Here is a 24,941-nt window from a genome sequence, read left to right as displayed (position 1 = left end):
TTACTGGCTTTTCCTCTGAGCGAAATAAGATACTGGAGAATTTTGAGCAGAGAAGGGTCATGATTTGACTTACATATATATTGTGTGTGGTAAAATGTACATAACATAAAATTTACCATTTTAACTACTTTCAAGTGTACAATTCAGTGGCATTAAGTTAATTCATATTATTGTGCAACCATTACCACCATCCATTTCCAGAACTTTTTCATATGCCCAAATTCAAACTCTGTATTCACTGAACAATAAATCCTCAATTCCTCATCTCTCCAGCCCATGGTAACCATCATTCTACATTTTTCTCTATGAATTTGACTACTTTAGGTACCTCATATAAATGGACTCATCCAATATTTGTCCTGTGATGACAGGCTTATTTCACTTGGCTTAATGTCTTCAAGGTTCATCCATGTTGTAACATGTGTCTGTATTTCCTTCCTTTTTAAGGCTGAATAATATTCCATTGTATGTATATGCCATATTTTGTTTACCCATTCATCTGTCAATGGACACTTGGGTAGCTTTAACCTTTTGGGTACTGCAAATAATGCAACTATGATCATGGGTGTACAAATATTTGAGTTCCTACTTTCAGTTTTTTGAGGTATATACCTAGAAGTAGAATTGTTGGATTATATGGTAATTCTGTTTCATTTTTTGAGAAATCACCATATTGATTTCCATAGCTGCTGTACTATTTTACATCCCCACTATCTTGTTTTTTAAAAGATTACTTTCAGAATGAATTAAGACTAGACTAGAGGAAGGCAAGAGGGGACACAGAAATACCAGCTCAGAGGCTCTTGTGTTTACCCAGGTGTGGGGACAGAGCCCCAAAAAGCAGTTTCCAGGCTCTCGGCCTCACATAGAAAGGTGCTGGCTCAGGTAGTAAATGGCCATCGACTGTGATCAAATGGCCATCAGCTGTGGCTAGTTGGCCGTCAGCTGTAACCAGTGAGCCATTAGCCATGAATATAACTGCCGTGGCTAGGCTAGCAGAAAAAAGGGGGAGCTAGCAAGAAGATGGTGGCTGAGTCTGCAAGCGGCACAGTGAGGGTTGAGAATTGTGTTGCTCCTGGTTCCTGTGTCTCTAACCCAGCCACCAGTGAGAGTATAGTAGTATGACTCCCCTACCTATGGCTCCGTGGGTGTTCCTTTTTGGCCTCACCATGTCCTGCGTTCTTATGTGGGGAGTGGGACCAGAGACCCCACCTAACACCCCGCACGACACCAGGTAAGAGACGATTGTGGCTTGGACCTGCATAGTAGCAGTGGAGATGGTGGACCGGATTCTGGTTTTGTTTTAAAGGTAGAGCAAATCAGATTTGCCAAGGAATTAGCTTTGGAGTATGAAAGAAATGTCTCCCAGGTTTTGGGCTTGAGTAACTGGAAGGATGAGGTTGCCATTTACAGCTTTGAGAAAGTTTGCAGTAAGTTGAGGTGGATACATCAAGTGTTTGGGGGCGTGTTAAGTTTAATGTGTTTGTTACACATCTAAATAGACATCACGATCCTGGGGTGCAGAGGTGTGTAGGTTGGAGAGAAAATTTGAGAGTCACCAATGCATATAGATGACATTTAAAATCATGAGACTTGAGATCATCTGAGGATGATTATAGACATCAAAAAGAAGAGGGTCAAGGACTGAGCCCTGGGACATTACAGCAACCGAGGTCGATGAGAAAAGAAAACAGCAAAGAACACTGAGGAGGAGAAGCCAGTGAGGTAGGAGAAAAGTCAGGAGCGGAAGCCAAGTAAAGAAAGTGTTCGAAAGAGAAAGAAAGTGATCAACTGTGTTAAATGATATGCTGATTGTTCAAGTTAAATGAGAATTGGAAATTGGCCATTGCTCTTGACACCTTAATAAAAGTTACTTAAAAGGATTGTGGGGAGGTAAAAACCTGACTCAAGTGAGTTCAAGAGAATGAATAGGAGAGAGAAATGGGAGACAGTATAGGGAAGTCTTTCAGTTTTGCTATAAAAGGGAGTAGGGAAATGGTGCAGGGTCAAGAGAGGGTTGGTTTTTGTTTGCTTGCTTGCTTTTAAGATGGGAGAAATAACAGCATGTATGATGACACAAATAATCCTGTCAAAAGGGGAAAAAGGGAATGGGATAGTCGGGGAGAGAACGATAAAACTATGCCTTGAAACAGACAAGAGGGATGGGATCCAGTGCAAAAATCTGTGGTCTCCCCCCATTTTCATTCATTCTGTCATACACACACACACACACACACACGCACACACACGCACACACACGCACACACACGCACACACACCTCAATCTCCCTCCTCCAGGCTGTCTCCGCATTTTTCCTGACCACAACCAGCGGGAGTTGTTTTGAGTTGGGCCACCAAAAATTGAGGTAATTGAATGTATGTTTCCCTGATAGTCTGACAGCCCCTCCTGAGGCTGCATCGAAGTCACCTATGAATTTTTCGCCACACACCTCTAAACCCTGGCCCAGATCCCCCAGTCTGCGCTTGTTGAATTAGCCGGAAGAGACTCCAAGTAGCTGCTAAGCGACTGGTTTCTTAAAGCGGGGGGCGGTCCTAACCCTGAGCTCTGACAACCAGACTTTCGAAGGCCAGTCCGGCTTCCTCCAGCCGGGCTCCCTCACTCCCTCCCTTTTATTCCCAGTTTTCCACCGCCCAGCCAGAGGGTCGACCGTGGCCCATAGCAGCCACCGTAGCAGACGTTGGCTGATAACCGAAAAACATTCGAGTTTGGTGAGAGTGAGGCTAACGTTTAGGGGGTGGGCCTTAAGAGGAAATTGAGTGAAGATAGGATTAAGCACTCAGGGGCGGAGTTTAAGGGAGAACTCTGGACAGAGACTGGACCAAGCTCAAGGAGGCGGAGCCTAATGATGAAGCGGGCGGAGATTGGGCTGAGGGCGGTGTCCACACGAGGATTGGGCCGAGCGTTCCGGGGAGGCGCTTGAGGGGGCGGTGCCGTGTCGCAAGTCAAAGGTCAGTAAATAGTGGTGATGTCATGCAGGCAAGATGGCGGAAGGGTGAGCCCGTCATCCAGCTCTCGGGCTTTGGGGCCTGAATTCTCCCAGGGTTGGGGTGTTGGGCCAGGGTCCCCATGGGGAACAGGAGGCCAGCGCGACGGTAGACGGAGCTGAAAAGGCGGGGTGGAGTCTTAAATGTGCGGGGGTGGGGAAGCGGTCTGCGAAGCCTCAGCCCGCGGGCCTCTTCCGAGGGGGAAATTGAGACCCGATGTTTGTGCGGGCAGGAGTCGCACTGCGGGGCCGCCAGATGTGTCTGTCTTCCACAGGGAGGACGTGGGATGGTGGCGGAGCTGGCTGCAGCAGAGCTACCAGGCAGTCAAGGAAAAGGTAAGCCGGCCGGCTGGGCCCCGCGCCGCCTCTTGGCAACCTGTTCCGAGCAGCCCTGCCCGACCGGTGTGTGTGCCAGGCCTCAAGGATGAGGCCGACTTGGTCCCTACTTTAGACCCTTTCGGTCTACGGGAGAACAGAGCCCCACACAGACCAATGTGACACTAGCCCCAGTGAAAGAAAGATTGTTTTCAAGGCTGGAGCGACCCTTTCGTAGGAATCCCATAGGAAGGAGCAATTTATTCCAGCTCGGGAAATTCACAGCTTCGTAGAAGAGAGAACATTTGATGTAAGCCTTGAAGAAAAAGGATTCTAGCACTAAAAACTTACTTCTATAGTCATTTAAATATTAGTGTATAAGAGTGCGCGTATGCTACCGCCAGCACTCTCTGACAGGTCCTCAGGATACGACGTTAGCCAAACAGATGCAAACCAGGGCCTCACAAAGCTCAGTCTAGTGGGGAGACAACAATCCCTGTGGGATGAGTGAGGCTTGGCTCTGCCAGTGAATAATGCCATTGTGTTTTTGTTTCATTCCATGCTAGTTTGTCAAAACCAACCCAAATGAATTCTGGAAAAAGTTAATTACTGTTTCAAGCAACTGGGGTGAGTCCTGCTTCAGGGCAGACTCCAGGAGGCTTCTGGTCTCAGTTAAATCAGTCCTCTACTCTGGGAGCATTTTTATCCTCCCCTGGCTGTATACTCCTGTCAGCTAAAGACCAGCAAATCTGAGAATGCCCTGAGCTGTTTGTGTTTTGATGAGGACCAAGAGAGATTTCACACGGAGGTTTAATAGAGGAGACTCCCAAGTAGCTTGCTCCTGTTGATCAATCCACTGAGAGTCTGACATTCGTTTAGCAGTATGATATTCATTTAACAAATGTTGTGTAAAGGCCTCCTGTGTGTGTTTCCCTCAAGATTGGTCTTACTATATAACTCATGAAAAATAGGTAGTTGATTAACCTTCCATTTTTGTTTTTGGGGAACTCGCATTTGAAAGGAAGGGGCAGGAGGTCAGTGTTGTTTCTGCCTTTGACAATTCCCCATTCATAAAAAAGAGACTTAATTTCCTTCTCTTAGCTACTTATATGAACCTGGGCAAGTTATCCAACTTCTCTAGGCCTTAGTTCCTCACCTGTAAAATGGGAGTATTAATACATATCTGATAGGATTGTCATGAGGATTATATGATAATATGTGTAAAGCACTAAGAATAATACCTAGCACACAATAAGTACTATGTAAGTTTTGGCTATTTTTATTAAGTGTTGAAAGTGATGGGGAAACCTCTTAAATACCACCAGTCCATTTTTCCTTCCATTTTTATCTCAGTCTTTCAGTGCTTTCCTGGCCTTGCTTCCTTCCCTTTTTCTCCTGGCTCCTTCTGGACCACTCAATTCCCAGCACCCTCAATTCTCTTGCACCCCATAGCATACATTGCCCCAGAGACTAAAGCTCTGAGATGGTGCTGTAATCTGCCTTCCTCTGCTCCTTCCTTCCTCCTGTAGTGCGTGTGTGTGCGTGTGCGTGCACATGCTTGTGTGTACGTGCATGCTTGCCCACCGACACTGACAGAGAAAATTGCACGACTCTTTGGCCCCACCACAGATTCCCCAACCTCATCTGGGCCTGAGCACCGCCAAACAAGCTTTTTCAGTCTCTTAATTTGCTTCTCCTCCCCTTGCCTTCAGAAACTTGCCTCAAACCTAACTCTTCCCTCAAGTCCCCTGTTCAACCACTTCATCTTTTACTTAAGGGAGACAGCCTCAGCTCCTACTTCTTAAAAATTGAGGTCAACAGCATGATCTCTCTTAACTCCCTCCTACCCCTGAAGCCTCTAGATACAAACTTATCCGTATACACACTCAGCTTTACCTACCACTTGCCAAACCAATGGGTGGTTTTCAGGCTTATCTTCCTGCACCTTTCTGCTGCATTTGACACTAGTGATCACTCCCTCTTTCTTGAAACTCTACTCCCTTGGCATTTGTGACATGATTCTCTCTCAGTTCTTCATATGCTTTTCCAGGCTTTCCTTTCCTGACTGTTTTCATTCCCGTGCCTGCCCCTTGAAGGTGTATCGGAGGGGCTTTGTCCTCAGCCCACTGCTCTGTTTACAGACTTCCTGGGTGACCTCCATTTTCATGTTAGGGTGACGGTCCTTTTCTCTGAGCTTTAGTGCTTGAAATAGCTGTTGCTGGACAACTATTCCAGATGTCCCACAGTCACTGCAGATTCTACACGACCAAAGTCACTGTTACCATCATCTCTCTAAACCTGTTCCCCCTTCAGCGTTTTCTCTCATCAGTTGGCAGCATTGCCTCTACCCGACATACCTAATTTAGCAGCCAATGGCTCTTCCTTGACTCTGTCTTGCCATCAGTTAATATGTCTGTTTAATCACCGAATCCACCTTTTTTCTCTAATATTTCTTGAAGCAGTCCCATCCTCTTCATTCTTCCCGGCATTGTCCGGTAAGAATCAATATTCTATTTTCTTTCCTGGCCTGTTGCAGCCGCCTCCTCACTGGTCTTTTTCCGTCTTCTAATCTTGTCACCCTTGGACCTATCCTTCATACCAGTCACTCAGTGACCTATTAAAAAGGCAAATCTCTTCATGCTCCACCTCTTTCAAATCTTTGGTGGCTCCCCATCACCCACGGAGCTGACCAGGTACTCCATGGTTGCCCTTGGCAACCTCTCCAGCTTTATCCCTCACCACTTCTGCTTTGCCTTATGTTCATTAGGACTAAAATATTTGTAGGCCTCAGGACACCCCATGGCCCACCAGGCCCAGGCTTCCTTAAGTAACTCTTGCTCAGTCTTTAGGGCGCACTCCATACCTCCCTTCACCAAGTCTTTCCAACTTTCCCATAATACACTGCTCACTGGTCTGTCCTTGAATGTCAACACTGTTATGTGAGCATTTCCCCCAGTAGACTGTGACAAGCTTAAGGACAAGCGCCATGTTTATTCATGTTTGTCCCCTCCAAGCTCACAATCTAGTGAGGGAGACAACCATTCATCAAATAATCAGGCAGATGGTGATATAATTAAAATTAACCTGGTACATGGAAATTTAACAAGCAAACATTTTTTGAGCATTTACTCTATTTCAGACGCTATCTCAGACACTGGGGAAGCATCAGTGAACAAAAAGCATGGGCTCTATGTTCACAGAACTCACAGTTTATGCAGGAGGATAGACATTGAATGGGTAATCATAAACCTAAAGTATGTGAAATGTTAAAGAAGAGAATGTGCAGGTACCCTTAGGACATGAAGCAGGGCAGCCCACCTCGTCTGAGGTGGCATCAGGGAAGCTTCTCCAGGGAAGCAACATTTAAGCGTAGATCTGAAGGAGAAACGAGTTGGCCAGGTGAGAGGGTTCACTCCTTGTGTTTGTTCGCTTCTTTGCTTTGAATGGTTAGAACTGTATGTCAAGGAGAGGGAATAACGTATTCAGACACCCTGAGGTCAGGAAGATGCTAGAGCATTTGAGAAACTTGGGGAAGCTCAGCTGGAGCTCAGTGAGAGGCACAGTGGTAGGAGATGAGAGTGTGCCACAGGCAAAATTATATGGGCCTAGTGAGTGAAGGTAAAGATTTTAAACTTGCTCATAGATACTATGTAACCACTGGAGAATGTAAAGCAGGGGCAACATGGTCTGCTCTGACTTACAGAGTTCCCACTGGTGTCAGGAGGAAAAGGTAATAGAGATATCTGATACTACCTGGGAAGAGTCCAGATGAAGGCATCTTGGCCTGGACTAAAGTGGTGGCAGAGTGGATGGAGAGAGAGAACTAATAAACTACCTCTCCACCTCAGTGAAGGAGTCCCAAGTCTGATATGGAGCCATGATTTCTACCCCCAGAGAAGCCTCTGGCTGATAAGATGAAACTGTGCCACTCAGAGACTTCCCAGGCTGAAGACAATTAAGCGGGACCTTCCCCAAAGAAAAACACCACTAGAATACTGAAAAACATGCTTTAAAAAATGCAGGTGTTGGGGCGACCGGTTAGCTCTGTTGGTTAGAGCGCTGTGCTCTTAACAACAAGGTTGCCGGTTCGATGCCCACATGGGCCACTGTGAGCTGTGCCCTCCACAACTAGATTGAAATAACTACTTGACTTGGAGCTGATGGGCCCTGGAAAAACACACTTAAATAAAAGTTTAAAAACAAATGCAGCTGTTTATCCTCGTGTAAAATGAGAGGGCTTGCAGGGGTGAGCGCAGAGGTAGTCCAGGAAGGTGTCCTTGAGTGGATGAGGATAAAGCAAGACAGGGTAAGACTTAGACAAGAGCAGAGGGCCTGCTATCTCAAGCTGGATCTGAGTGCAGGGTAAGAAGCAGATTGGTTTAACAGAAGCAAATATCAGTTCTGCCCAAAGGAGTTCTACATGTGAATAGAACCCTGAAATGGTGGGACCAACAAAGCCTCGGAGAGAATCCAATCCAATATTTATCTTAGCACCCCCTTTATTGAATGTAAAAATTGCACACACCTTTTTAGTGATATTAAATTGTCAAGAATTACTCATAAAAGCTTTCTAAACTATTGCTGTTATTAATGCAACATGTTTATTAAGCTTTTCAGACAGATAATTTCACATCCTGCCTTATATTTCAACTGAATTTCCCTGTAACAACAAAAGTAAGAAACACTTTCCTTTGATAAAAAATCACATACCTTTTCTTCATGTTATTTGAAACAAACAGCATGTCTTAAAGCATATCAGAGCAATGCAATGAAGTCTGTTTTGTTTCCATACTGTATGTGCTGCCTTCCCCAGTCTCTCTTGAGAACCACTGACCTAGTCAGCCTCCCTCATTTATAGGAGACAACTGAGGACTAGATGAGAGTTAGTCATGGCTACATAGCTTGTAAGTGTCAGTCCCTGTTCTCAGAACAGCAAGAAGTTCCTCTGCTCTTTTGTCAGGTACCAGGTCGTGGAATTGGAACAAAGTGAGCATTTTTTCTAAGCCCAGACTTCCTATGTCACTTGAGTTTTCTATATGTCTGTCTGGTACCAAAGAAGCACAGGGAATAGGAACAAAGGGAGGTAGAGCCAGCTGGCTCTGTCATCCCTCTCTGTTTTCCCATAGTCCTCTGAAGCCTTGGAGTTCATGAAGCGGGACCTGACAGAGTTCACCCAGGTGGTGCAGCATGACACGGCCTGCACCATTGCAGCCACAGCCAGTGTGGTCAAGGAGAAGCTGGCTGTGAGTACTACCTGTGCCCTTCAAGTGACTGTCCCTAACAGCCTGACATGCCCTGGGACCCTGGTGGGGGCTCCCAAACTTTCTACCGTTATTTCTACTTGATTGTTTTTCCCCATGGGCTCCCATTTTGAAAGAATTGTCTGTCAAGCAAACAAGCTACATGTATTAAGTAAAAATAAGCTTTCCCATTTCTGTATTGTCGATTGACAATTTAGAAAATATAGATAAATGAAAGAAAGGCCTAGAGACACCCATAATTCCATCTCTCAGCGATAACTACTGTTAATATTTGGGGAATATATCCCTTATGTTCATTTTCTTTTTCAAACTTGGAATCAACTGAATACCATGTTTGTAATCTACCATTTGACTTAATCATTGCAGACTTCGTTCAGCAGCCTCACAAATGGCATGGTATTCTATCATGTGCATTTAACCAACTCCTAGTTTTCTGTTTCAGCTTCTCCCAGAATTGTTAACAGAGCTACAGTGAACATTCTGATTGCTAAATCTTTGCCCTTAATATTTTCTTTATAATAAAATATTAGAAGGGATCAGGGTGAGTACAGTTTTAGGCCTTTTAAGATCTATTGTAAAACTACTCTCCAGAAAGGTTGTGCTAACTTATATTCTTACTGGCCCTGTTTTTATTAATCAGAGATGTACAGTGGAATCCTCTTGTTAAATAGGAGTTAGATTTTGAAGTCAGTGTGAAAGTGAAAATTGTGTATCGTCAAAGATATCCCTGCAAGTCTCAAGTTTCTGATGAAGTGCAGTGTATTGGTTTTATATTACAATTTTTCCTTTAGTATTGGAACAAATTGCAGTTTCCTCATTTGATCACCATCTGAATCATCTGCCTTGTGACTAGAGACCTCATTATGAAAAACACGTTTTGAAGCTTTTTGCCAATCTTGTTTTGTTGAATGTTGTAAAATACTGTCTTCCTGCACAGCTACTGATGAGCATGAATGACAAGTCATCATCCTGCTGAACTGTGCTAAGTAGCAGAGACATCACTGGGGTTTTTTTGTTAATAATTACTTTTTTCGTTCAACAGATATGATTGAATGCCTGTTCCGGCATGTGCCAGGCGTTGTGATAGGTTCTAGGTTTAAAATGCCTGGGCAGCCTAATCAGGAATAAATATTATAGTTTTCCATGAGGATTTTAGAGACTGGCCCTGTCTCTCAGCATCCCATCCCTGCTTGCTCAAGGGCATTCTGACCAGTGTGGCTCAAGTGTGGTGTCTCACCTTCTGTGAGGTCCATACATTGGCCCTTAGTTGGTCCCAGGCTTGCCTCTAGGCAAGGCTATCTGTTTTCATCTTGCCCATATTTCCCCAACCTTCATGTATAAAATACTCTACTTCCTGAGCAGTGATGATGATGATGAAATTGTGATATTACAGTACTGCTATTTATTCAATGTTTGCTATGTGCCAGGCATTGTACATGCCTTATCTCTTAATCTTCACAGTAGCCCTCTGAAAGAAGTATATTTATCTGCATTTTCCAGATCAGGAAACAGACTAAGGGAGGGTTTAGGTTTCGTAACCAACAAGTAGTAGAACTGGAATTCAGATTCAAGTTTGACTCCACAACAGCACCTTTCCCATCACTCCGCCCACAGGTTCCCTTCCCCTCTGAATGTTTATGGCTCCTCCCCTGTCAATTTTTGATCAGCCTGGCTGGCCTTGGAATTTCGATGAAACAGCTAGTCAAGGAGCTCTGCTCTGACCTACAAAGGCCACCTGCAGCCCTGTTCTGCACCCCATTTGGGGGAGGGGACCCTGGCTACCTCTCTTTCCTCTGGCCCCAGAGATGGGGTGAGAGGTCGTGAGCACTTGCCTGCCCCCTTCCCCCCTCCCTGCCCCACACAGTATACTTTTGCCCCTCCATGCCCCATATCCCAGGTTGCAGCCTGCTCCTGGGCCACTTGCTTCCTCTGCTGGCTTCTCTCTGCAGACTGAAGGCTCCTCGGGGGCAACGGAGAAAATGAAGAAGGGTTTGTCTGACTTCCTAGGGGTGATCTCTGACACCTTTGCTCCCTCACCGGACAAAACTATCGACTGCGATGTCATCACGCTGATGGGCACGCCCTCTGGCACTGCTGAGCCCTACGATGGCACCAAGGTATTCACTAGTGGCCTGCCCTGCAGATGCCGGGCAGCACTGAGCTCTCGTTTACCACCTGTACTCGCTTAAGCAATACACGTTTAGGCGAGAAAATCAATATATGTATATAACTAAATTGGCGAATATCAATAAGATGGTCATTTTTCACCCCATCACTCAAACAGAAACAGTAATATCTTGTTGGTGTATAACCTTCCATTTCTTTTTGTTTGCTAACACGGGTAAAGATAGTTTGGGTATTTTTCTTTTTTAAAAAGAAAGGCACTTTATACATGCAATTTTGTAACCTTCTTTTAAAAAATTTGCAATAAACTTTGCACCTTTCCTGATAACCATCATTTTTAATATCTTTAAATTCTTGCAAATGAATATAGCATAACTTATTCAGTCATTTCCCTAGTGTTGCACATTTATGGAATTCTGTAGGGAGTGTCTTTACAGGCGTGATCTTCTCCACATTTGGGTTATTTAGGACTAATGTCCAATAAGAATAAATGTACAGGGGGAAGGGTGTCTTCAAAGCACTTAAATCAACAATAGTAGTATATTTTTAGCACATTCTATTTTCTCATTACTTCTTGGATTTCATGGAATGCTTTCTCCTAAATTCACAGTGTGGTGTCTTAGCAGTTTGGCCTTCTTTGTAGCATTTTACCACACTGATTTTCCATTCCAAATGTACTGATTTTTCAAACATGTTTTTCAGCACTAGAATTGGCACCACCACTTAGTGAACATTTGAGTGGAATTGTGAATTTTTTTAAATGATCAGATTTTAGAAAACAGTGAATCACCAGAACCACTTGCTGAAGTTCTGATGCAGACAGCCGCCCATGCTTCACGTAATCCTGAGGAAGGAAGTGGGGGCTTTCTGTTTACCAGCTAGTGTTTGCCACTTCTGTGGCCCCCATGGGAACACAGCTCACAGTTCACTTGGCAGACTGGCTGTGAATTAAGAAATTCTCGATGGATGGTTTTAATTTACAGGAGTTACATTATTTCAAAACTTGCCCATAAATTTGGACTTTATTAAAATATTTGCATTAGCATTTTTCAAATTTCACATAATTCAAAAGCATTTCATACATGTAATATTGTAGCCTGTTTACACTGTATTTTCTTAGTTTCCAGGGGTGAGATACTGGTTGAAAGATCATTTTTTTGGGAGCCCCAGTTTCGGACTCCTGGCCTCGTGCTCCACTCTCTAGCCACTGTGCTAATTGACAAGTGCCCTGTGGGTATGGTATTCAGGGGAGAAGCTGGACTGTGGATGATTGGGTACTCTGACAGGAAGGGGTGCATTCTTTGCCCAGTACCCCAGAATTGATGATCTCTTCTCTATTTCTTACAGGCTCGCCTCTATAGCCTGCAGTCAGACCCAGCAACCTACTGCAATGAACCAGATGGTGAGGGGGTAATGGTGAGAGGGCGGGCTCGCAGGGCAGGGAGACCAAGGGGTCTGGGCTAGGTGTTCTGTTCACCTCTGTTAGCAGTGGCCAGGTACCTCCTGTGTAGAGGGACCAGAGTGGGGCTAGTGTGTACCTTCCATCTGATGGGATGGGTTGATGGTCCCTTTCCTCCCTGAACCCCGGCTGTCTTCATCCCCATCTGCAGAGGCTTTGCTCCTCTTCCTCATCTTCAGCTCAGGCTCCCTCCCCGCGCTGCTGCCCTGCCTGTTTGCTAAATCCCTGCCATGCAGCGAGCCCCAGGCTGGGAACTGGAGATCAGAAATGGCCTTAACCTGGTCCAGACCTCCAGGAACCTGCTGTTAGGAGAGGCAAACAGGAAACAGTGAATAAAGCAAAGGATGGAGTGACTGCTTCCACAGAAAGATGGGGGCAATGGGAACCCAGAGGAATGGCACCCAACCTAGCCTAGGAACCTAGGATGTGACATATGAATTGAGGTTTGAAGGATGAATTAGCAGTAAACTAATTTCACTTTTAGAAGTGGGGAGGTGAGTGTTCAAGCATGGCTACAGGACATTTGAGGATCCAGAAGGAACAGGGAGTACCTAGGCATTTGGGAAGGCTACATTACAGGGTGCATGTGAGGGAATGAGGGCAGTAAGAGCTGTTGTGCGAGCCAGACTGCAGTGCTTTGGGTGCCAGACAACGCAGTTTGAGTTTTGTCCTAAAATGCTCAAGGTAGTGCTTCTTAACCTTTTTTTAGTTACAAAGGCCTTTAAAAATCTGTTGAAAATGACGAGCCCTTTCTCCACAAAATTTTATATGCAAAATGGGAATTCTTTAATCCTTTAAAGCACATCTTTGGACCCTAGCTTAAAAACCCCTCCTATAGAGAACTATTGAAGGGTTTTGAGGCCTGAGGTGATTCAGATTTTACATTGGATAAAAGAGCCCTGGGCAGTGTTGTGAAGGATGAAATAGAGAGAGAGACAGAAGATGGAAAGACTGGTTAGGAATGTTGGCGGCAGTCTTCACCTCCGCGGTAGGGCCAGGAGCTGGGAAGTGGCAGGAGGAATGAAGAGGAAGGTGTGCATGTTTGAGACACTGAAGAAGTAGAATCCAGAGTGACCGAATGGGGGCATCTGGGAGGGTCCCCAGGTTTCCAGAGGGTAACTAGGTAGGACAGGTTGGGCAGGGAAGAAGATGAGAGCACTTTGGGTTCACAGCACCTGTACAGGTGGACGTATCCAGGGGACGCATGGACCTCTGGATTTGGAGCTCAGAAGGATGGCCAGGGCTGCAAAGAAAGACTGAGGCAATTGTCAGTGGGAGGAGAAGGTTGAAACTCATGGTGTACTGGAGGTTGTGTTGGGAGAAAATAGAGAATGAGAAGAGATAAGGAAAGGAAAGAAAAGAGAGGGGCCCATGGAAGACTCAGATGAAACTAGAGAAATGGGAGGAAAATCACAAAAGACCGAGAAGCCAGTGGGGAGGAGGGCTTCAAGAGGAAAGCAGTGGCTCCCAGGGTCAGAAACTGGGGATTGGTCACCTGAGGAAGGACAGAAGTAGCCACTGGATCTGGCAACATGGGTCCAGAACTGATGAGAACAGCTGTTTCAGAGAGGACCAAGTGCAGTGGGCTAAAAACACGAGCAGACATGGGAGAGAATGGGGCCTGCAGCCCTAGAGATCACGTAGGGGCTGCACCCTGGTGTCAGAGAAGTCCACCTACCCCTTCACCCTGCCTTACCCACTATCTTGGCCCACATGACTTTGAAAAAACCGTAAGCTTTCCTCATTGTCCACGTGCAAGCTTAGGTGTGTCTTCTGTAGGTCCAGGGTTCTTTCCCCAGATCCAGGGAACTGACCGTCAGTGTCTGTCCCTCTACAGGGCCCCCGGAATTGTTTGACGCCTGGCTTTCCCAGTTCTGCTTGGAGGAGAAGAAGGGGGAGATCTCAGAGCTCCTTGTAGGCAGCCCCTCCATCCGGGCCCTCTACACCAAGATGGTGAGGGCCCAACCAGCAGGACCTCACCCGGCTCCCAGCTTGAGGTGTTGGGAGGTGGGAGGGACCTGTCCAGAGTATTTTGGAGTCGTCTGGCCTAGAGAGCCCGTGGGAGACCCTGTACAGCCTAAACCAGCCAGGTCCTGAACTAAGAATCTGCACGAGGGAAACTGATTTGCCAGGCTTCTGGCAGTCATGGTGAAAAACGGAAGGGCTGGCAAAGACTGATGGGAATTCCTTTCTCCCTCCTGGCCAAGATGATCCAGGAAGGTAGCAGGGGTGAGGGTGGGGTTAGGGGGATGGGGGCGACAGTGAAGTAAAAGTGCTCTGATTATCACTGCTCAGCCACTAACTGTCTGAAATCCCAAGTGGCTGGGAGCTGGCTGATAAAGCTGGGAACGCATATCCCACACAACCACTCCAAAAGTCTCATCTCTGCTGTCCCCTCCCTCCAGGTGCCAGCAGCTGTTTCCCATTCAGAATTCTGGCATCGATATTTCTATAAAGTTCATCAACTAGAGCAGGTATGCTGCCCCAGCCTGGGGACACACAGCCATGGGGGGAGTGGCCTAGGTTTTGTTGAGGGAAAAACTGGACATGGGGTGCCAAGAGTTCTGGGGTCTCCTGACTTCCCAGGGTCTGGGAAGAAGGTGCTCTGACTGCTCCTGCCCGTCTGTTCCCCCACGTTCAGGAGCAGGCCCGGAGGGAGGCCCTGAAGCAGCGGGCAGAACAAAGCATCTCTGAGGAGCCTGGATGGGAGGAGGAAGAAGGTGAGGGGTTTTGAGAGGTGATGGGCAGGTAACAGGTCCTGCCTGTGGGGGAATGTCTGCGCTGTTCTCTTGGAAGCCTGGAGAGACGTGGCAGCCTGGGGAAGAGTGGGGAATGCGTACAGTGTGTGTGCGTACCACGGATAGCCTGGCTAACAGGAGGTGTTTCCCAAGGCTGGCGGAATGCCAGGTTTAGGTACAGAGAGCATTGTGTCAGTTGCAGCAGGTTCTCCTGCCAGACACGGACCAGCTACTGGGATGCTTATTGAAATTCCAGATTCCTTTCCCCTCCTTGTAAGACTGTGGGGATGTGGCCAAACTTGTATTTTTAACAAGCTTCCCTGTAATGTTAATGCCCATCCAGACTTGGGAACTGCTGGCTTAGGGAGGAAACTGTGCGTCCTCTACCTGGTAGCTCAGCTTATGACACTGTGTTGGAGCCATCTGCATGAAATAATATTTAACATATTTATTAAGTGCTTATATTATGTGCCCAACCTATACTAAGAGCTTTACGTGTGTGGTCATTAGCACAACTCTATTACCCTCTTTGATGAACAGGGCAGGTAAATTAAAGTTAAGTGCCTTGTCCAAGCTTATACACCTAGGATGTAGCAGAACCTAACCGGATCCCAAAACTGACTGATTTACAATCTTGGCTTTCTAATATATAATGCCATCTTAGGCTGTGTTTCTGGAAACTGAGTGCCCACCAGACATGTGCTAGGCCTCACGGGTAGGAGAACCCTGATGGAGGAGGTGAGGAAACTGGCACCCTTTAGACTTGCTCAGAGAAAGCTTTGGCGTGAACCTGAGATCTGTCTTCAGAGCTCCAAGACTGTCTTGGGACTGACCAGGGCACATTGCCCTCTTTCCCTACCTTTCTCAACAGAGGAGCTTGTTGGCATTTCCCCCACATCTCCAAAAGAAGCAAAGGTTCCTGTGGTCAAAACTTCCACATCCCTTGAAGAAGGACCTGACCCCCAGAGCCCCTGTGAGGAGAACCTGGTGACTCCAGTTGAGCCTTCAAAAGAGGTGACCCCATCAGAGAGCAGTGAGAGCGTCTCCCTCGTGACACAGATTGCCACACCTGCTACCACGTTGGAGGCACCAGTGCTGCCCAAGGACGTGTCCCAAAAGCTTCTAGAGGCATCTTTGGAAGAACAGGGCCTGGCTGTGGATGTGGGTGAGACTGGACCCCCACCCCCAGCTCAGTCCAAGCCTCACATCCCTGCCGGGCGCCCCAGTGGCCCAGAACCCAGGCCTCCAGCCAGAGTAGAGACTCTCAGGGAGGAGGTGCTCACAGACTTACGGGTGTTTGAGCTGAACTCGGACAGTGGGAAGTCTACACCTTCCAACAATGGAAAGAAAGGTAAGTCAAGGCCAAAGCCCAGGGAAGTATGTGGGACAGGGTAGGTAAGAGTTGACACCTCACAAGGCAGGTTTATCTCCTTGTCCCTTGTGAGGATCCCAGGACCAGATGTCTTTCATTTGTGATACTGATGATGGTGACAGCTGCTAATACGGAGCATCGAGTACCATATTGCATCAATTCTAAGATGCACTGATTCTCAGAATTAAAGATGCATCTTATAATTGTTGGGTCTTAGAGTCAATAAAATAAGGTTTATGTCAGATCCTGTGCTAAGTTGTAATATTACATTTTAATTTCTCACATCTCTCAACCCAGTAAGGTCAGTATTACTGTCCTCGTTTTACAGATGAAGAAAGTGAAGCTCAGAAATGTTAAGTTACTGGCTCAGATTCCCATGGCGCGAATGGTGGCAAGTCCAGATTCAGACCCAGGTCTGTCTGACTTGCAACCTATGCCTTAACTACCTACCGCATTGTTCCCATTTCTGTTCTGTCCTTTTGGACAGTTCAGCCTTATCCTGGGCTGGGAATGCTTGGCCATTAATTGATTTGCAGGGTCTTCTTCCTGGATGACCTCGGGACGGTCATTTAGCTTCCCTAAGCCTTCATTAATTATTATTATGAAACATATAAACAAAACGTACATGTACAGTTTAAAGAATAAAGTGAACTTGCTGTGAGGCAGTTTAAGTAATGGAGCTTTAGTTTCTTATCTGTATAATGAAATTTTAGTCTGCTGACTCTTTGACTTTATTTCAAGGGGGAAACTCTCTAACTCCTGGAATTAAAGGACAGTAATAGCTCTGCTGTCAACTTTTTTGCCACATCCAAAATACCTGTCTAGAGGTAGCTGATTGTTAGCAAGACCTTCCCTCAGCCACACACACACACACACAGCGGTCTTTGCCAATATTCAGTACCCGTCAGCCACAAAGCTTGCCCAGCTGGTGAGCGCTGGCCTGCTGGCACAGTGAGAGACTGGTTTGCTGCAGCGGATGGGAAATGGGCCCTACCACACCCTACCCTGCTCTCTGATGGAAAACTGCAGGGTTTCTAGTTGCCAACACAGTGCTTTCCTTTCGACTGATTCAGTGAGGTCATCCATGGAGCTCCTCCCTACTCTTTATGAGACACTGAGGAGGGAGGAGCAAAAGCTGCAATCTTTGTGATGAAGCTTGGAGCAGTATGGACAGACTTGATACTGGAGAGATTCAGAGAAAGAAGGAACCTTTGGGCGTCAGAGAGTGTTTCACCGAGGAGACAGGCGTTGTATAGGAGAGTGGAGAGTTTGGGACAGTTGTTGGGGAGTAGTCCAGGCTGATGGGGCCTACAAAGTCCTGATAGCAGGGGCATGTGGCCCCTTTAAGGGGTGGTGACCAAAGCCCACTTTTGTGTATTATCTCCTAGGAGAGGGAGGAACAGAAAGCGTCGATGGGTTGGCTCAGAAATAGAACTTAAGAACTTAAAATCCTAAGCTGAATTCAGAAGGTTGGACTTGGTGCCACAAAGCAACAAGGCATGCTGCTTATATTATACGCCCATCCTGTACTAGGAGTCTTACATGTAGAGGCTAAGGGCTCAGGCTCTGGAGTTCCGACCGCTCTGGGTTCAAATTCCAACTCTGCTCATAAGCTATGTGACTTCAGAAAAAGTACTGATCTCTAAGCCTGCATTTACTCCTCTATAAATTGGGGGTAATTGTTCCATGACAGGTCCTCAGTCAGGGGAGAAATTCTGAGGAGAGCGCTGCTTTGGAGAAATGGTGATGGTAATAAGAGGTGCCATTTTTTGAGCACTTTCTATACGTTTGTATAGCTCTATGCTCAAGTGTGTGATAAACATAATCACTCAATCTTCACAACAGCCCTGTGAGATCGGTGCAATTGCCCCCTTTTTTGTTCACTGGTAGGGAACTGAGGTCAATCACCCACCCAATAAGAATTTGAAAAAATGTGAAATCGTCCCTTAGGAGAGTAGAAGAGTCGGTGAATACTGACAGGTAGTGTGAAGTTGCTGGTGGGTGGGACTAAAGGCCCATTTGAGGTCGTGGTCATGAATTTTAAGGGACACCTGTCAATTCTGTTGTACTTTTGTCCAGCCACACGCGATTACTCAGGGGTAGGCACAGAGCAGATGCGGAGTTGGATTTAACCAGGGTTCAAGTTTAGCCGGCTGAAATCAGTGGAGGAAAAGAAGAGAGTTCAAGTATATGCAACAAGTGATCAGAATGATGGCTCATGGAATCCGAGCTGGATAAAGGAGAGAATAACAGTGAAACAGTTGGAGGGTTAAAGAATTATAGGTTCCATTTGGAACTGGGCTACTAGAGAGTGTGAGCAGGACAAAAACAACTGAGTGGTGGGTGGAAGAGACTGGACGGAATGAGATTACGGGGAAGATGCGGTGGTAGCTCGTAGTCGCTGGTATGCTGGGGGATTCTCGAAAGGAGGGGCTGGGAATGCGATGTAGAAGACCCACCAGAAGTAGCTGTAGTCACTTAGTGGGGGGAGCCAGGGTCTTGGAATAGGGTGGGACCGTGGAGGGAGTAAATCCTAAAAGGAAGAATGGAGGCTTGGAGACAGTGACACCTTTCCCTCTTATGTACACTTCCTAAGATGACGTGAGGGAGGCTTGGTCTCTGGGTGCAGCAGAGTCTCTTGGGGTGGCCTAGCCATAGGGTCTCCCAGGGTCCCAAGGTGCTCCCCATCATTGCAGAGCTGCTTCCCACCTGAGGTTAGTAATCAAAAAACAGTAAAACTCCATCATGAAGTCTACAATGGTTGCATAGATGAGTTTTCTGCAACGTGCACAGTGAAATGGAAATCTTAGTGCTCTCATTGTATCATAAGACAGTATGGTGGGAGGAGGCAGATGGCAGAGAGAGCCCATATTCATATCTCTGCCACTCAAAGCCTTCATTTCCTCATCTGTAAATTGGGACTGTAAATACCCATTCTAGAGGGTGATGTGAAGAGCTCCAAAAATTTTAGCTGATATTCTGTTTCCTACCCCTGGAACGGTCTTCCCTAGCATTTAAACCTGAAGAAGAGAGTTTCAAATCCCTAGAGGGCTACCTGAGGTTAGAGAAAGCTGTCATGGCCACGGCCATGGCCACGACCACTGTTCTGAAGTGAGGAATCCACCAGGAGTCTGGCTTCTACCCCACAGGAAGCCTACACAGACAGCTAGCCAGGTGCATGCCACCAGCGTGTCCTGAACGCACAGGGATACTTAGATGTGAAGTCAGAACAACTGGCTCCTGGCTGCTGCTCTGTCCCTGACCAGCTGTGGGACCATGTGTGACATTACTTAACTCAGAGACAAGGCCTTTAACAACTCCATTGGTTAAAATCCACTATTACAGGTACTTTACCTTGATACCTCTATTCTTTTTCTGTTTTGTTTTAAATTTTATTGGGGAATAGTGTCCTTCTCTAGGGCCCATCAGCTCCAAGTTGTCCTTCAATCTAGGTGTGGAGGGCGCAGCTCAGCTCCAAGTCCAGTTGCCATTTTCAATCTTTAGTTGCAGGGGGTGCAGCCCACCATCCCATGCGGGAATTGAACTGCAACCTTGTTGAGAGCTCGGGCTCTAACCAACTGAGCCATCAGCTGCCCCCATTGATACCTCTCTTCTTAACACATTGTATCTCAAACTGCAGACCCTAGGTCTACACAGAATCATCCAAATACCTGTTTAAAATGTAGAATTCTGGGCCACTACCTAGATCTGCTGAATCTGAATGATGGGGTGGGAGGCAGGAGTCTGCACTCTAGTAAGCTCCTCCGGTGGTTCTTTGCAAAGAGGGTGTTTTTATCCTTCTTTTATAAATAAACTGAAGCTCAGAATAACTTGCCCAAGACTGCACAATAGATAAAAGAGTAGGGATTCCACCAGGTCTGCTTGGCTCCAGAGACATGCTCTTACCACACTGCTTGTGGCTAGCTAGGTGGCTAGGAAGAGAGAACAGTAGGAGACCCCTTTATAAGGAATGTGGGGGCTGGGTTTAGGGGATCTCAGAACCTAGGCGCAAGCTGGTGAGGAGCAAGCTGGACAAGAAATAAGGAGATGTTTACGGGTCATGCAATTGGGGGATGAGGGGCCTACTCTTTTTAAAGCTGTTTTAAAAAAACAAACAAAGTAATACGTGTTCATTTTAGGAGGTAAAAAAGAAAAACCAAGAAAATTACCCCATGACCTCATCACCTAGAGATAACTATTGGTAGTATTTTTGTGGGTATCTTGCTCATCTTTCCTGTATGTGTGCATGCATCTGTGAGCATATTTTTTAAATGGACTCATACTGCGTATACGTTTTTTTTACAGGAAGTATTTTTATAGTTTTCTTCTTAGTAATAACTCACATGTACTTTTTTTATATTGCCTGTAAAAAGTCATACCCAAATATGAATGTTTAGGGCAGTGGTTGTCAAACTTCATCACAGGCATCAGAATCACCTAGAACAGGGATGAGTACATTGTTTCTGTGTAGGGTAGGATCACTAATATTTCAGACTTTTGGGGGGCATACAGCTTCTATCCCAACTACTCAGTTCGGCTGTCGTAGCGTGAAAGTAGCCATAAATAATATGTACACAAATGGTCATGGCTGTGTGCCAAAATTTTATTTTCAAAAACAGGTGGTAGGGTGGATTTGGTCTATGGGCCATCATTTGCCAACTCCTGGTTTAGAGAAAGGGTCCATGAATACTTATTGAATACAAGCTATGTGTTCTAGTCACTTGGAATATATAAGAAAATAAAACAAAGATTCCGCCTGCCCTCGGCGAGCTGTCATTCTAGCTCCTCTATTATTAGACAGTAAACATATTAAATAAATCTGATGGCATAATACGCTAGATAGTGATAAGTACAGGGAACAGCCCGTGCGAAGACCCTGAGGTGGGGATGTGCCTGGTATGTTTCAGGAGTGGCAAGGTCAGTGTAGATAGAAGGGAATGAGTAGAGAGGAAGAGGTTCATTGTTTATTTCTTCTGGAAGATTTCTGGGGCTTCCAGGGAACCTCTGGACCAAAGTGCTTCTCCACTATTCAGCAACTTGCGTTTTCTCTCTTAATAGTTTAACACTATTTGTTATGTATATGAATGTTCTACAGCCTAACCTTTAAAGGCCATGTAATGTTCCATCACGTGACTGCACCGTTTATTTTTGTAATTCCCTATCTGTGGACTTTCAGGTAGTTTTTTTAAGTTTTCATCACTGTAAACTTAAAATCACAGAACATCCTTCTGGCTAAATTGTTGATTGAATCTAGGATTGTTCCTTAGATTGCTGAAAGCGGGAAGTGAGCTAGAGTGACTGCAGAACGCAGACCTGTGGTGTGTAGTTGTCAGGCCCTCTTAGAGTGCCGTCACGCCCCGCGGCCTCCTCCCGTGCCCCTTCCTGCCTTCACACTGTGGTCATGGTTCCAGGCTCAAGCACCGACGTCAGCGAGGACTGGGAGAAGGACTTCGATTTGGACATGACCGAAGAAGAAGTGCAGGTGGCACTGTCTAAAGTGGATGCCTCCGGGGAGGTGAGTGCGCGGCTGGCCACAGGGGTGCCAGCCCGAGGCTTCAGGGGCGGAGGACTCGCCCTGCCCAGCCCCGCTGTCTCCTCAGGGTGGACTCCTGTGCCTCTCGCAGGTGGCAGGTGACAGGAAAGAGCTGGGGCCTCCCACTCAGGCCCTGGCTCTGTTTCCCCTCAGTTCGGGGTGGATGGATGGGCGAGTTCCTGACAGCTGTGTGTCAGAATCACCTGAGGAACTACTAAACATAAGGACACCAAACCCTGCCCTGGAGCTTCTGACTTGTGGTCCCCCGGGGTGGGACCTGAGCAGATTCCTCGCCTTGGAGACAAGACAATGTGATCTAGGACTAATCATTTCACCTGAGACTCCATTTTCCCATGTGAAACATGGAATTGATCATTAGACGCTGTGATAGACAATGAACGTAGACAGGACAGGCGTAGTGCCCAGGACATGGGAGTACTAATGCGTGTTACTGAAACCACCACACAAGCCAGTCCAGTTAGAAGCTCCGAGGCCGATCACTCATTCTTCACTACCTCTCAAAATCAAGAATGGGTCATTCGGACTGAGGCTCCAGCCCAGACATCTGATTCAAGTCAGTGTTACTTCCACTGACACACAGGAACCACATGATTCTTTCCATCATGAAGCCCATGAACCTACTAAAAGAGGCGAACAGATTAGAGGCACGGGAAGGGCCTCATTTTTTATATTGGGAAACTGAAACCTGAGGCGAGGTAGTGACCTGTGCAGGAGCATATTGCTATAGCCAAGGCACAGCAGGCCCATGGGGCCCCGTCATGCCGTGGAGCGCCGTGGCTCTTGTGTCTTTGCAGCCTGACATGCAGTATACCTGAGTAGAGTTACACCAGGGATCAGCTGACAAGCAGGCCGTGAGAAAGTGGACTGGGAGACTTCAGCTGGGGACCAGGTGCTGGAGCCCCTAGGGAAGACCCTGTGAGCACCTGTAGTCCCCAGGGCCACGCTTGCTCCTAATTACAGCGTCTCTCTGTCTCTCTGTCTCTCTCTCTCTCTCTCTCTCTCTCTCTCTCTCTCTCTCTCTCTCTCTCTCTCTCGAGTTCTCTGCCCCTCAGAGCCATATTCTTATCTGCTCAGCAGGAGACAAGTTTTCCTTAAGGGACTAACTGACTTGGTTCCTTCGGCAAGGCATCCTTTGGAGAGTCCATTGTTGGTTGGTGGAAGCATTTCCTCTGGGTCTGGAACAATCAAAACAGCAAGGCCACCACCCCTTGGGCAGAGGGCAACTCTGCCCCCCAGACATGTTCCTTAAGAACACTTAAGGACCACAAGTCCAGAGCATGGCCCAGGGTAGTGGGGGGAGTTGGGGGAAAGACTATCTGGAAATGGAGGCAACAAGGGGAGCTTGGGTCTGGGCTTGACTCAGAGGAGTAAATATGTGTTTATGCTCTCCGTTATCCCCTCCCGTTTGCAGCTGGAAGATGTAGAGTGGGAGGACTGGGAGTGAGGGGCGCCGAGGCAAGCAGCTCCCCTCCCACAGCACCTCCCACCTCCCTTGCTCATCTCAGCCCGGCCCTGGAAGACACTGACCAAGAATGTCCCCGCAAATGGCCTGACAACCAGAGCTCTCAGCCCAGATTCTGGGTTGCTCCTTACTGGCCCTTTGGGCCTCTGCTCACATCTGGAAAGGGGCTCACAAAATCCAAACCAAGAACTCTGACTTGTGCCAACTATAGAATGACCTAAGGGGGAGGAAACCTCCCCCCTCACCGGAAGAGCCTACATATCTCTGCTGAATACCCACTGTTCCCGGGGACTCTTGCTGGGAAGTCCCAAGGGACAGCCCCCTACTTTCTGCCTGTGTGGACAGAAGCTGAACCATCGGACTCGTGGAGGAAGCCCATTCAAAACACTGTCCACCCTTTAAGCAGGCACAGAAAGCCATGCCACCTGTCGTTGGCTAGACAGAGATGGCGAACACATTTTGGTTCCTATTCCTTCGGGTAAGAAATATTGGACTCTGGGAAATTTGCCTCTCTTGGTGATCTCCCCTTCCCAGGCATTTTCCATTCCTAGAAAGGTTCCTTGAGGTTCAGCATCTAGAGACCAAACACAGAGTTCCCACCTTTCCTCCAGTCCAGGCTGGTATGTCCCCAACGCCTTTCCCAGGGCTTCTTCATGTCAGATGCACCCAAGTCCTTAGCCCAGCTGTGCCACCTGCAAGACTGCTCTTGCTTTTCTTCCCTTCCCCACGAACGGGGAGGCCACTTCAGGCCTGCTGTGCGTTGTCTGGTGAGGTACCTTGTCCAGCCAGCTACCCATCTCGACCCCCTGGAGATGAAGACACAAGCCAGCTCCTGACAGTACAGAGCAGTGATCAAAGCCGAGTACTCAACTCTAGCAAGCCCAACTTCTCTGCCTCAGCCCTTTTGCTTCTTGAAGGGATGTGCTGCGGTGAACTTCTTGAGACTCTCATCAGGCTTCTGCAAAAGCTCCTCTTCCTGAAGATAGACCCAGTCTTTGTGGCTCTCATCCTCCACTCGTACAGATGCACCTCTCCTGGGGGAAGGAGAGGCTGCAGGAATCCCTGGTGCTTCACGACGCTGCTCTGGTGATTCTTGTACATACATAGTCTGGTGTGTTCACCAGTGATTTAGTGGGATCGTGGTCAGGGCTGCCAAGAGAGCAGTGGTCACTTCCACTTCAAACCTTCAACGAGGGGGAGCGACGGAGAGAAGGCTGAATCTTTTTGATGGGATGGGGTTTTTCTCTTTGTAATTATTTCTTTAGTTTAATTAATCTTTTGGTTGTTTGTGCAATATTATATATTTTAAATTATAATGCATCTCCCCAGAGTATTTTGTAGCCGGGAAAAGAAAAAAGGAAAAAAAAAGATTCCAACAGCTGTTAGTTTTGTAATTAAAAAAGAAAGAAAAAAGAACTTTGTCCTGAACCTTTTCCAGACTTGCCGTTAACAGCATTAAAGAGATTCACCAAAAGCTGGAAGCTGTCTGGGGGTCTGTTCTTGTCCCCCACGGCAGCTGCCTTGGAGCCAACGCAGGGCTCACCATGTGTGGAGTGGCTTCCAGCTTGGAGCCTGGGGAAGGGGGAGGGCTGGGGGCTAGCCTGGTCCTGAGGAACTTCCTGTCCTCATCCCAGACTCAGTTTGGCCTTTG

At 47.0% G+C, this 24,941-nt stretch overlaps 1 protein-coding gene across 1 annotated transcript; it reads left to right on the top strand.

Moving 5' to 3' along the window:
* Window positions 1-2,957: 2,957 nt before the first annotated feature.
* BSDC1 (BSD domain containing 1) lies at window positions 2,958-24,768 on the top strand. The gene is made up of 11 exons (XM_033114087.1): window positions 2,958-3,014; window positions 3,281-3,341; window positions 8,447-8,563; window positions 10,531-10,698; window positions 12,053-12,107; window positions 14,002-14,117; window positions 14,570-14,638; window positions 14,806-14,884; window positions 15,774-16,253; window positions 21,686-21,789; window positions 23,240-24,768. The coding sequence occupies exons 1-11, from the start codon at window positions 3,004-3,006 to the stop codon at window positions 23,270-23,272; spliced, it is 1,293 nt and encodes a 430-aa protein (XP_032969978.1). The 5' UTR covers window positions 2,958-3,003; the 3' UTR covers window positions 23,273-24,768.
* The last annotated feature ends 173 nt before the right edge of the window (window positions 24,769-24,941 follow it).

The sequence above is a fragment of the Rhinolophus ferrumequinum genome, chromosome 9 (assembly GCF_004115265.2).
Source record: "Rhinolophus ferrumequinum isolate MPI-CBG mRhiFer1 chromosome 9, mRhiFer1_v1.p, whole genome shotgun sequence".
In the NCBI taxonomy this organism is placed as follows: Eukaryota; Metazoa; Chordata; class Mammalia; order Chiroptera; family Rhinolophidae; genus Rhinolophus; species Rhinolophus ferrumequinum.
The sequence above is the reverse complement of the archived record's forward strand: the minus strand, read 5'-3'. Positions and strand labels throughout refer to the sequence as shown.